This window comes from Idiotropiscis lumnitzeri, chromosome 13 (assembly GCF_059441095.1).
Source record: "Idiotropiscis lumnitzeri isolate Australia: NSW breed Sydney's pygmy pipehorse chromosome 13, RoL_Ilum_1.0, whole genome shotgun sequence".
Lineage (NCBI taxonomy): Eukaryota > Metazoa > Chordata > Actinopteri > Syngnathiformes > Syngnathidae > Idiotropiscis > Idiotropiscis lumnitzeri.
Genome location: NC_142403.1, coordinates 5299422 through 5312470, shown reverse-complemented (window position 1 = coordinate 5312470; position 13049 = coordinate 5299422). Strand labels below are relative to the sequence as shown.

The window sequence follows — 13049 nt, the reverse complement described above, 5'->3', positions numbered from 1 at the left end:
AAAGATGACAATTTTAACCCCACCTTAGGCTCTGTTGCCTTCGTGTATTTTCCATAACTATGTTACATCCTTTATCAGCAAGCTCGGTTCCTTCTACTCTTTTTGAATAATCTTCTATTCACCGCTGACTATGTGAGCCAACCATAGCTGACATTTAGCCCGCACTGCCCGAGATAGCATCAGGTTTTTATTTTGAACTAATATAAAATTAGTATGTGATGGAAAGTTCCCCAGTATGAAAAAGGACCACCATGTTTTAGGCTGATTATAGTGGCACCACTCCACTCAATACAATGGAAGTATCACCGAATGTGGGGCCTCGATCCCACACTAACATGAGAGTTGAAAAGATTAAAAAAAAAAAAGTAATACACACACACACAAACTTGCATGCAATAAATACTGTAAATACTGCACCAGACAAATCATGCGAAAGACTCACTGTGGTGAATGATGGGAAAAGATGTGAAAGGAACAATTTACAGTCTACACTGCTCCGGGGTATCTCTTGTGACACCTTTATATGGGTTTGTGTTTTAAACAGACTGGTGGCTTCATTCAAAACTGCATTTTGACGCTGCAGGATATCTGTCCACATAAATCATCTGTACAGTCCCCTTTCTCAAAGCAATTGATTTGAAAAGGAAAGAAAATAAGATTTCTCACTTAACAAATTTGCTGTTTCATAAGTCTTTAGAAAAATGTATGTAATTGAATTGGGATGATCTTTATTTTAGGTGTGTGTAGACTGGATATACTACATTCAAAATGCTCCTATGTGGAATTCCTAGGTCGGCGCCACAAGGAGGGAAGTTCTCTGTTTTCAGACCCTGTCTGACCCGTGTCTCCACAGCTGACCGTTGACCTTAATTGCTTTTCTACCATGCACTTGAACTCCATGGTCCACACAGGGTAACCACACATCTGGATCACATTTTCATGAACTACTTGTTTTTGTTGCCACGCACAACACAAGAGGGAGAATAGCATTCAATTAACCACCCATCCAATGTTAATCAATATCATCATCCTGACAATACTTTGATGACTTTTCTGACCGTAAAAGGTTCGATGAGGCAAGGTTAACTATGCTGTTCTGATGAATACCAGATGAAACTTTTTGGAAACAAGCAAATATAGATTTCTCCCTTGGCTTCCTTCGAAAATGAGTCTGAATTTGCTCTTATTAATCTTTGGCACATGTGAGCCTCTATTGACCTAATCATGCCGATAATTCAAGAAGAAGAATGTCCATAAAGCCAGAAAGAGTTCAGAGAATGTTTATGACCCCGGGTCTTTGTGATAGTGTTGTTCCTTACTTCATTAACTTTTCCAACCAAGTGTTCATCATAATGAAAAAAATTGACTCAACATTGACGGCAATCCCTCTACATCTTGAAAAATCTTAATAAACCACCTACCCCCCGTGTTATTTCAACAGCAAAGAGGTCAGACAGATGCACCATTCATCACCTTGGCAACATGCTGGGGCCGAGGATTTCAAATGACAAAAGTGACTTAGAGTGTTGTTTGGTTCGGAAATCTCGAAAGGCTTCTCACTGAAAGGTCACACCCAGCATGGAGAAATTCTGTGACTAAGACCGAGGTTTGCATGGGCACGATTCTACGAGTCATTTGATTGACTTAATCACCCAAATAGCGTACTTTAAGTTAAGTAGTGGCTCGACACTAAGTGGTAACATGCAACCACAAATCTGCAAATCTCATGACTGAGCACTTTGTAACGAGTGCCTTCAACACTGACTGAGTGTTATATTGCTTAAAGTGTCTTGTTTGTTTTAAAAAGCAAAGCGTGATTACGCATGCTGAAACTAACAAAGAAACCGAAGATGCAGCAGATTAGCAGAGTAGACCACACACAGATGCTTATTCAGAGATTTCCAGTTTGTGTTCCAGAGCTTGCGAAAGCAACTTTGGGCTATACAAAGGTGTGATGCAAAAAAATAAATAAAAAAGGGCACTGATTATACAGTATTAGCCTTTCCTGTTTGGACAAAAGCATGTGCTAGTTGTCTGCGTAACAGCAGGGGTCAGGTTTATTGACATTATTTAGTTCAAAAGAGTGGACATCATGTTCCAATGCATTTCATTCTGATCTTTATAATGGTTCATTTGTCTGCATCATGCAAAAAAAAAAATGTTAGATTTAAGATGTTTGCGGATATACTTTTTATATTAGATCATTTTCTTTGGAAGTATTACATTCTATATAGATTTATAAAAAAAAAAAATCATAAACCCTCTAGCACAAGGTGGGAAAAGTATGGCCCAGGTAAATGTATAAAAATACTCATAGTTCACTTACTGTACATTTTAGGGCATAGCGACCAGTCTTTTTGGTATTTCTCGGGGTGCTACAAGTGCCTCCCAATTTTCGTAGTCCTAGGTCAAATGTAGCAGGAAAGGGCTCCGTTAACACAGAGAACCGTCAGTTTGACGTTTTTCAAACTTTGATGTGCTATTACACTGCGTATACAGATTGACGATGCTCCCGGCCTCTCGACTTTACCTAATTCTGTATATATTTCATTCCCATGATGCAATTTAATGGTATTAAACAATATAAAAATAGTTGCGAGTCATTTCTCCATTAACTACAGCATGCCCGTCAATTTGACGGCTCTACTCAATCTTAAACACGTTACGCTGGAACAGTGCTGCCGGTTTTCCATAGCAACAAGCGGCTGAGTTACGCCCTATAAAAACAAATCTAATAGAGTAGAGGATGCAATTACATCGGCTTCAAAATATTGATGAGTCTGAAGTTGAATTGCTCGGCTAACACACAGCAAGTCCGAGTAAAAAGTCCGCTTGCCTCGGCCAAGAGGAGCCGTGTCGCGTGTGGTATAATAGGCTGATAGATGTGATGGTCTTGACATTGTGACCAGTACATGCCAGACAGTAATTGACACAAAAATGATCTTATGTGTTGCTAATTGACGAAATTCACAAATGATGATAAGTGATGATAAGTGAAAATTTTTTCAAGATTTGGATTTTGGCTTCTCATGATCTTTGGAAAATTGTAATAAAAGAAAATCGATTTATGTGCAGTACGCCGCAGTGCGTTAACAGGTTTCCGACATTGTGAAAGTATCTGAATGCACCATGTTGCAAGTGTGCAGCGTATCTGGTTTGTGACTGTTTTTCCTCAGCGTCCATTAAACTGATTTATGACACCCCAGTTAGAGTTAACTGTAGAATTAACACACACACGGACACACACCCACACGCACACGCAAACACAAATTTTTACATAGTTTTTAAAACATCACTTGCAGCAATGCTAAAGTCAATGTCATATCCCATTCAAATGCTAACCGGAAGTTAGCATATCGGCTTTGGGAGTGATATTCCTTCAAATAACGAATATTCACGAACAAACACTGTAGAAGTACTTACATATGGGAAAGATACTAAAAAGCTATTTTTTTTATCATTCTGTCAGAAATTGGCTATAATAATAGAGTTTAATCACAACTTTCTTATATTCTCACCTAAGCGTGTACTCCATCCATCCCAGCAGCACACTGACCCCCAAGAGCCCAAAACTTGCAAAAACAAACGCTACATGTTTTAATATTGTTGTTTTTTCAACAGCTATTATTTTAGTATATTCCCTTTTTTTACTTTCTTACTTATTTGTGTACTGAATTTGTGTTTACTTTTTAATTGTCAAGTTTCAAGTTATTAATTCATTTTAAATTTAAATTTGACTTATCAAGGATTCAAGGATTCAAAATTGAAGGACACAAAAAGATCAAAGAACTTTGAAAAAATAGAGTATTTAAGAATAAAGTGTTCAACATGCAGGGATGAATCGGCATGAGGCTATAACAGAATTAAGTAATTGGGTTTTAGCAGTTGAATAAATACTTAGTTGTGAAACCATTGAATAATCGTTTTAATAATCAATTCCATTCTGTTGTAGCAGTGGTTGCTGCCCGGGCCCTAATTATACAAACTATTTTGGTAAACTCTGACGTAAGATGGTGTCTACCACTCATCCATGGAGATGGGATGTCATGATACATGACTTCTCCCCCACACTTCACTGAAGCATGGGCCAGGGGCCACAGGCAGCCTGACCTTCACCCTTGCTGCCTGTAACTCCTTAAGCACGTGTCGTGTCCTGAGACATGTTTTATAAAGCGTACAGGCATTCTTGTCAATCAGGCTACCTTTCTGCATGCCTCAGCACCACACACTTGGAGATGTGGCAAACAAGCGGAAATAACAGTCGACAACAGAACTACTCCTGCAAGACAGACGTAAAACGAACATTGCATCAGGTAAAACAAGATCAAGAGTTTCAAACACAACTAGAGAGCAATTTAGATTGCATTTCCCAATATGTGTTTCTTTCTCGACACACTAACTGAACTGGTGAAATGATCTGTGGAACTGCTGATTTGAGCAAAGCCTTTGGTGAACGGGTTTGTAGTATACACTACGTATTTAGGTTGCGGCAATTACTATGGGCAATAAAATGCTACAGTACCATGCTGATTTAGAGATGTGCTAAATAATGGTTAACTGTGTGCATGCTTTTCTGTTTTTGGCATGGATTTCATGAATTTACATGAATTTCAGGAGGATGCTTTTAGGAGGTAATTATAGTAGAGGCATATAAGATGGTTCGTACAAAAAATCAAATTGGTAAATGTGGCCTCATACATATCATATATATCATATTTACTTTGTTAAAGCAATGAACTTAGGGTGTAAGAATGGGAAATCAAAGTTCCTTCCGAGGAAAACAGTGGCAGCTTTGATGAAAATCACCTGACATGGTGGTCAGCCCTGAGTGGCTGGTAAGGCTGTGGACATGGTAAAAGTTAGACAGCGGTCAGATAAACATGTCTCCAAGGCAAAACATACCTCAAACAAATTAATTACCACAGTCATTGGTGAGAGGTCAATTGAATTCTGACATTGAACGATACGTCGCTAAGCTGTTAATGGTATTATGTTTCCGTGAATTATAATGGTTCAATTTGATTGTCCAATTTCTTCACTGCATTTTCTTACACACTATGCTCTATTTTTAAACGATAACGCATTTGCACCTCAGCACATATACTGTGGGATCCTGATTTTCATATAAGACTTGAGTTTGTCAATTTGGCAGACCTGTCTCTGCCAAGCTGCAGCAGCAGGAGTATATTGGTGATGTTTTATTCTTTAGGTTTCGACTCACCATGAGAGCGTCGTTGGTCTTCTGGTCTCTAATGTTCATGTCTTTTAAATCGTGTGCTAATTTCCCGTTAATTTGTATTAGACCATATGGAAAGTGCTTTGTTACAGCTCCAGCTGTTGTAAGATGTGCTATATAAATAAAGTTGTATTGTATTGTATGTGCTGACTTCCGCATTTTGCACAAGATGCCGGCATATAATGGCTCAGTCCCATAATGGGATTTTACAGATCTTTTATTTGTTATCTAGCTTTTTTTCATTATTATTGTTTTTTTTTTTTTTGCAAGCCTCAATCCTTTCTTTGAAAGGGAAAGACTTGTGGTGTCCCAATATTTAACTTTACTTAACGTAAACCGCCTTTGCAAAACAAACACTACGCTACATCATTTCTCAAGTATGGGTGAATCAGTGGGTGACTGTTTTCTTTTACATGTTCACACCAGCGACAAATTTGAGTTCAAATTCTTACTTCCAAAGTTTCAAAATGTTTTCAGATGGTAACAGTTTAACGCTGGAAGATGTTACTTGCATTGTCTTTATAACCCATTGTCACTGGCTTTAACTGGAATCGCTTCAACCGGCGTTTTACAAGAATCTGTTAACTGGCCGAGCACTTCAACCTTGCACATAAAGGCTGCAATCCAATCGGTATTTTCTTCTTGATCTGCACTGAGTCCAAGTCTTGTATCAGTTATGTCCTCTGGTTTGCACTTCTCTGTGCAGTCGGATATGATTTTATCCATTTCTGCAGGCTGACGAGACAGGAAATCAGCATCTTTATTTAGTGAATCTTTAGAGCAGGTGTGTCAAACTCCAGTCGTCAAGGGCCGCATGTTTTCCATCTCTCCCGGCGGCAACACACCTGATTCAAATGAGCAGGATACTTAACAGGCTTCTTCAGAGCTTGCTGATGAGCTCTTCATTTCAATCAGGTGGGTTGCAGTTGGTAGAGATGGAAAGCATGCAGGAAAGCGGCCCTCCAGGACTGGATCTGCTTTAAAATGAAACGAAAATCTGCTAGTTCAGACACCTGATCTTTGCCCTACTTTATTCAGTTTGGCAGTTTTCATCACATAAGTCTGAGGGTTGTTCTCACTGTATACAGTGAAATGAGCATCAAAAAGGTCATCTCGAAATTGTTTAGCCACAGCCTAGTTTGCTAAAAATCCAAGCTTCTCTGAGGAGTTTGTAATTTGTCTCTGCTAGAGTGAGTGTTGGTGACCAATATCCAATTACGTTGAGTATACCTTTCTGACGTTGATACAGCACCGCACCAAAACCTTCTGTAATGCATCGGTACATAGTACAACGGGCTTTTCAAGGTCTGGCTCTGCCTTTATTGGAAGGTCTGACAGCGTTTTGACAAATTTTTCAGTACCTGCTGATGAATTGATGTCAAAGCTACAGGTTGAGATGGTGACAGTTGTGTGGAACGGGAACTTCTCTTTACTGTGGTGTTGCGCTTTGATTTTGGGAGAGACGACAGTTCTTAAAGAAGTTTCGCTACTCTCAAAAAGTCTGCTAGCCTTTTTACGGCGATAACAGCGGTCTTTTGTCAATGAGAGTGATTACATCGTCTTCACACTCTGTTGTCCAGCCAGCCATTATGTTCAAGGAGGAGATGTGGAAATAAGCAAAATTCATTTAGTTCTTGAGAAGTAGCTTCAATTTTGACAATTTATATGCTTTTGTCACTTCCAGTTCTTGTCCAGTGCACTGATTCAATGGCTAAAAGCCAATCACAATGGCTCCGACTTTACGACATGGCGCTCTACACCAAACAAACGGTGTGTTGTGTCGAGAGGTCTTTAAACAACTTCCTCACAACTTTTCTCTTATTTAATCCAATGGAACTGAGTTGGATAGATATTTTCCCGTAGGCCTTTGGTATGTGTTTTCTTCCTAAATAAGAGGGGGATAACCCTTGAGTACTAATTACAAAGCTAAATGGAGTGGAAAGCAATTGTGTTAAGAGTGCCTAAAGGCACTTTGGGCGAGGCTGCTCCCATCCTCAAAATGTAAGTCAATTTAAATATACCGTACCAGGTTGAAACACACAGATTGCAGTTACCTACACTCCTCTTTTCTCCGAAATCTCCTCAACTATCTTTTGGCATTCCTGCCTAATAGCATCATTATTGACTGTGTCCAGTCAAAAGCAGGCTCCTTGTAATCTTCCACACATAGGTGGGGCACCTCAGACATAAACGGCTGCTCTAAAAAGAAGAACACAAAGGTACGTAAAAGGGGAGGGTGGATAATGAAGAGGAACAAAGCGAGCGCTGAGCTGAGTGCCTTTGATCAGCTAAACCATCATTTCATCGCTCCACGCTCAACGCTTTGATAGGTCTCAAAATAAAGCGACATGGCAGAATGAGTCTGGTCAGGTCATCAACTTCACAGAACCAATCTCGCGTATGCGCCGCTTAAACAAACACTAACATGACATCAGCCATCCTCATGTACTTAAACTTGCTCGTGAGACAGTGCTTCATCACCAAGCCGACAAATTACACGTGTCAATTTAGTGTGCGGATCTTTGTATTTGGTGCATGCAGCAGATATTTAGCCAAACACCAATAAGGATTCAGAATGTAGTGCTATTTTGGAAAAATGCAATACACAGAGGATTTACTTGGTTCTGTAATTTCACTCTTAATGTGCGGGCAAACAGAATATTTGTGTGCAAGTATTAATTTTCCATATCAATTTCACTTAATAAGTAGTTCATATCAAATACAGGCTGATTTCGCATTTAGATTTGGTTTTATTATAAATAATGGTTGGATAAAAAAAAAGTGTCTATATCAGGGATGGGCAACTGGCATGCGGCCCATGCCGACACTCTGAGTGTCCCTCAATTAATTTCTGCAAGTAGAAAAAATTACTATAGCGGGACAGTTTAAGTTGCAATAACAGTATTCACCACGAGATGACAGACATATCGCCTAAGCGCCTCCACCCACAAGACTGGATCAGAAGAAGAGAGAGCGTGTCAAGAAAATGGTATTTATCAAGTAAAATAGGAAACTCATCATATGTTCGTCAAATTTAAATGCAAGACAGTCTGCCTAGTTTGCTTACAGACACAATCAGCAGTGAAAGATTTCAACCGAAGTCGTCATTGCAGCATCAAACTCAAAAGTACACAAACTCCATTTTTTTTTTGTTGGCAGTTCATTTTCGGTGCATGAAGGGTCACTAAGTTTATATATATCTAAAACGTGTAGAGATTCTACGCGTATTAGTGTTACAAAAGCAAGTTGTGAAGTGGCGCACTTATCATGCAGAGGTGACACATTGAGGACAAACTTGACTACATTATACTGTGCTGTGATACAGGTGATTGATGAGGCCTGTTAATTTGTGGATGTTGAATGACATGAATAACCACAGTATAATGTCATGTCACGTCATTATCCACACCGCTTATCCAGTACAGGGTCGCGGGAGGGTGCTGGAGCCTATCCCAGCTGACTACGGGCGAAAGGCGCACTACACCCTGAACTGGTCGCCAGCCAGTCACAGGGCAGAAATAGACATCGTCACTGAGTGGGAACTGAACCCACGCTGCCCGCACACAAGTCGAGCGAGTGTACCACTGCACCATCAGTGACGCCACACAGTGTAATGTTAAACAATATTAAGATGTTTAAGGGAGTCTATTTTTTGTGGCAAAAAAAATGCAAAAAATGACAAGTTCTTGCACTTATTGTTTGTTTGCTGTTCAGCAGTTTTGTGCCATCTTTGAATGGATTTTTTTAATGCAAGAGAAAGGAAATGAAGTTAATTCTGTTTACTATAAACCCTTTGTAATGTATTTTTATATTTGTTATATATATATATATATATATATAAAATATTTTAAGATTTTTCATCTACATTGATTCAATTATAAAAACAACAAAGAGCGTGAATATCTTGCATCTTGAGGCAACAAGTTAACAGTTCCAGCCGTGGGAATGACAGAACAGATGAACAGACGGAAAATGTGTCCAATAGAGGAATCTGAACTCTGTTTTTTTTTTTTTTTTTAAATCATCAAAGTACTGAAAACTCAGAGCGGTCAACAGATTCATTAGAGTGTCGTGCTAAATACACAAGACTGTGCCTCAGTAAAATAATCCGTGAAGTATCATTTTGCTTTCTCACTCTGCAGGATGGAAAGGTCAGGGGATTGTGGGGGGTTCCTGGCTTAACCAAAGATCCAGGCATCCTCTTGACACACACTCAACACACACAAACACACACTAAAGCACACAAAGTGTAACACAAATACACTCTTGGATGTTTACTGTGTCACAGTTCTGCTTTCTGATATAAAGGGAGCCAACTTAAACGGGAGGGATTGTTTCATCATACTGGATCAACAGAGGAAAGGCATTTAAATCTAACACACACTGTATCTAATAATAAAAAAGATTCTTTGGGAGAGCAAAATTAAAATATATGTTCAAAGAAGAACAACACAGGCAGTGGGGAAGAACATTTGGGGAAATATTCTGCTACTTTGGCTCTAAGTGTGCTGTGCTGCTCATCCTCCAGTTCCCTGAAGGTTTTGGAGAACACATTCGCATATCCTCATAAAAGCTTTGAGAAAGAAATAGATGTCATATGGCGGACAAAAACGAAGACAACAATAGAGCTTTTGTGTGATTGGACATTTCTTGGTGAGGCTAACGGTTGTTTAGGATTAAGCCTCATTACACTACTGTTGCCTCCTTTTATTATCTGCTAATGATCTGACATTTTTGCCTTTCCCCAGGGGCTTGAAATAATTAATTCGTCATTTGTGTACACTGTGCATAGTTTCTCCCAGAGGATATTTATTATTCTAGGCAACACAGCTGCCTGCTTAAATAAATGCTTGCGAAAATAAGCTTAAAAAGAATCTGTGACGTGCGGAAATTTAGCTGAGGAAAACAAACATCTGGAATAGGAATCGTTCTTTTCACTGGACTATATTAACATTTCCCGGCTAACGTTGGATGCCTTTGTCTCTGTTAAAAGCATTAAGAGTAAACTAAGTTCTTCAATACTGTATTTTACGTTGCTTAGAAAATGGATGGATGGATTTGATTTGAATAGATATTGTTCAAGATTAGGGGAGAACAGTGTTTAATCAATGAAATAATTGTTACAAACTTGGAAGATTGTCCTCTTGAAGCAACTGAGGCTAAATGGAGTGAACTGCTTTGCTGCAACCAGGTACTGCCGATTCAGTCTAAATCAATTTGCACTCTAAGGAACAAGTACAACTTCGCTCATAACTAAAAGCTAGGTTATCTGAAGATTCAGAGCCACTTTCAAGCAATGACCAGAGAACTAACCCTAACCAGGTCTGACATTTTTCACATGATGGACATGGAAATTTCCTTGGATGATGAATGCTGGTTTATTATTTTTGGGAAAATTTGTCTCAATTAGCTTTTTGGGACACAATGACTTGCCAATAAGGTGGTGCCCTGAAAATAGTGCTTTCATACCCTTGAATCATAGGAGGACACCTGTTCTTATGTGGCCCTGTTCGAGGTACAATAAATTGCATTGTTGTGTAGTCCATTAACTAGCCTTATGAGGTGAATTAGTTTAGTGAGTGACAGATATCGCCATCATATTTCTGACAATGGCTTATCCACTGCTCAATTTGTATGGCGGGGAGGAAGGTGACTCATTTTGTGTACAAATTGTAGGAAAAGATTTCTTCCTTATGCTATCTATAGAAAGCCATTTGAAGAATTATTCGATAACCTTAATATGCAGTTCAAAGTCTCTGTACTCTATTACAACACTCTTTATCCTTATTAATAAGAGTAAAAAGTTTTGTGTCTTACTAGTAGAATACAGGATTTCCACTACTGCCTTACACTTGACATTTCTGCACAGTAGACAACTTTGTCATACTACTAGAACAACATATTGGTAGTTTGGCAAAATTGTCTGTTAGATGATGTAGCTATGTGTATCGTGTGTAATTTTTTCATAGTAACATTGCAACATGACAGAGGCATGGATTTCAATGACATAGAACAAATGCTTCTCAAGAATGATAGAGCACCTTGGGTGATGATAAACATCAAGCTACATTGCAAAGCTGCAGCACGCACAATACATAAAAGTAGGCGGAATGCTAATGATAGTGACGACCATGCTGAACATCTGTGTGCACACTCCAAACTTCATCTGGAGGTGTGAGCAACACTGAGCTTTCAATGGGCGGATCGTGAGCAAACTATTAGATTTCTCACTTATCTCCCTTTGCCATATGAAAGCAGCAGTCCCTAAATGCAACAAGCGTGGAGGAAAATTAACGTTATCAAACCTGGATCATGGAAGGGGACCAGCGCGAAGTTGTATAGCGGTCGATTTGGTCTACTCAAGGATGTCTCCAGAATCTTGGACGCCCCTTCTATAACTTGGACCAGGTCGTCGTACATGGAGCCGGTCACGTCAAACACAAATGCGAGCGTGGATGCGCCCTCCGGTATGTCCTCCTGTGTGGCTTTGTTGCCCGCGTCCTGCCCGAGTGAAAGTGCCACTGAAAGGGCAAACAAAAAACACCCGAATCGGGTGTCCATTTCAAGTCCGAAATTATCTTCACATAAAAAAAGAAGAAAAAAAAGAAAAAGTCAGACTATTAGTTTTGATAAAAGCGCATAGACATTGATTGATTAAGAAACCCCGACAAAATTAAAAATAGCACGGATGGAAACCGCTTTTGTGCACCCCAGTGCCTCCCTCCTCGGGGAGTCCCTTTACGCAGAGACCTGCGTGCTCTTCCTCGCCTTGAATGCCTTCTGTTGGGCTTTAAGTCACTCTTCTGTGCCTTTTCTGTGGTGAGCGAAGTGTGCAGGGTCAGTGGTCCTTTCTGAACTCTTAAACACCACCTCTCAGCTGAGCACAGAGCTTCCAAGACGCACACGAGCTCCAGTAGCGTAGCAGCGATCTGATTGGACGCGCACTTTTTTTTTTGGGGGGGGGGGGGGGTTAGGGGCGTGGGGGGGGGGGGGTTCACCGTGTGCAGCAACACAAGATCATCACGTTGTGTCACATTGTCTTTTGCGATCTGTATGTGTTCGACTGTCAATGCCAAAACAAAGGACGATGACATATCAGCTGGTATATGACTGTATGCATATCAGACGAGCACAGTGTGTTACAGGGGATACATCTATAAACGTTTTGACATTTGTTTGAAATTATTCCAGCGATGGACGTGAAACAAAGCGGTTTTTTTAATTTAATCTGGCGCCATCTAATGGTTGCAGACAGTCCGCAAAACACGCATCATTTTGGGGTGACTTGATTCAGTAATGTTTCTACTTAACGAGTTCACGTTTGCAATTTACTTTGCTTTTTTTGATTCACGAAAAAAACGCCTACGCTGAAGTTCTAAAAAAAAAGAACATTGTCGATATTGACTTTTTGCAATTATTATATTTGACTGAATGACTGTCTTCTAATTGTTTCGGCACAGAAAATGAATATGGACAGCCTGCTGGAATTTGTGGTTTGCATATGCCACGAAGTCACTCTTGTGCGGAGTGTTTGGGTTTTCACAGGTTACTCAAGGGTCCTCCCACGTTCTAAAATGATGCATTTGTAAGTTTGAGTATGAATTGTTATTCAGATAATGGATGGATGTCCTGCAATTTGCAGGCGACCACTCAAAGGTTTTCCCCACCTCTCGCCCAAATTCAGCCGGGAAAGGCTCAGCTCACACTTAACCCTAATGAGGACAAGCATATAAAAAATGGAAAGATGGATAACATAAACAACATAATACTTTTTTAAAAAGCTTCAGCTGAAAGGTACAGAAACACAAAATTT

The 13049-nt window shown here is 39.7% G+C and overlaps 1 protein-coding gene across 1 annotated transcript in view; it reads right to left on the bottom strand.

Moving 5' to 3' along the window:
* Positions 1–11656, bottom strand: part of hmcn1 (hemicentin 1) — an 85432-nt gene extending 73776 nt beyond the window's left edge. The window contains exon 1 of the mRNA XM_088313513.1: positions 11542–11656. Coding sequence (XP_088169639.1) covers positions 11542–11656 — 115 coding nt within the window. The remainder of the gene's footprint in view (positions 1–11541) is intronic.
* Between the last annotated feature and the right edge of the window lie 1393 nt (positions 11657–13049).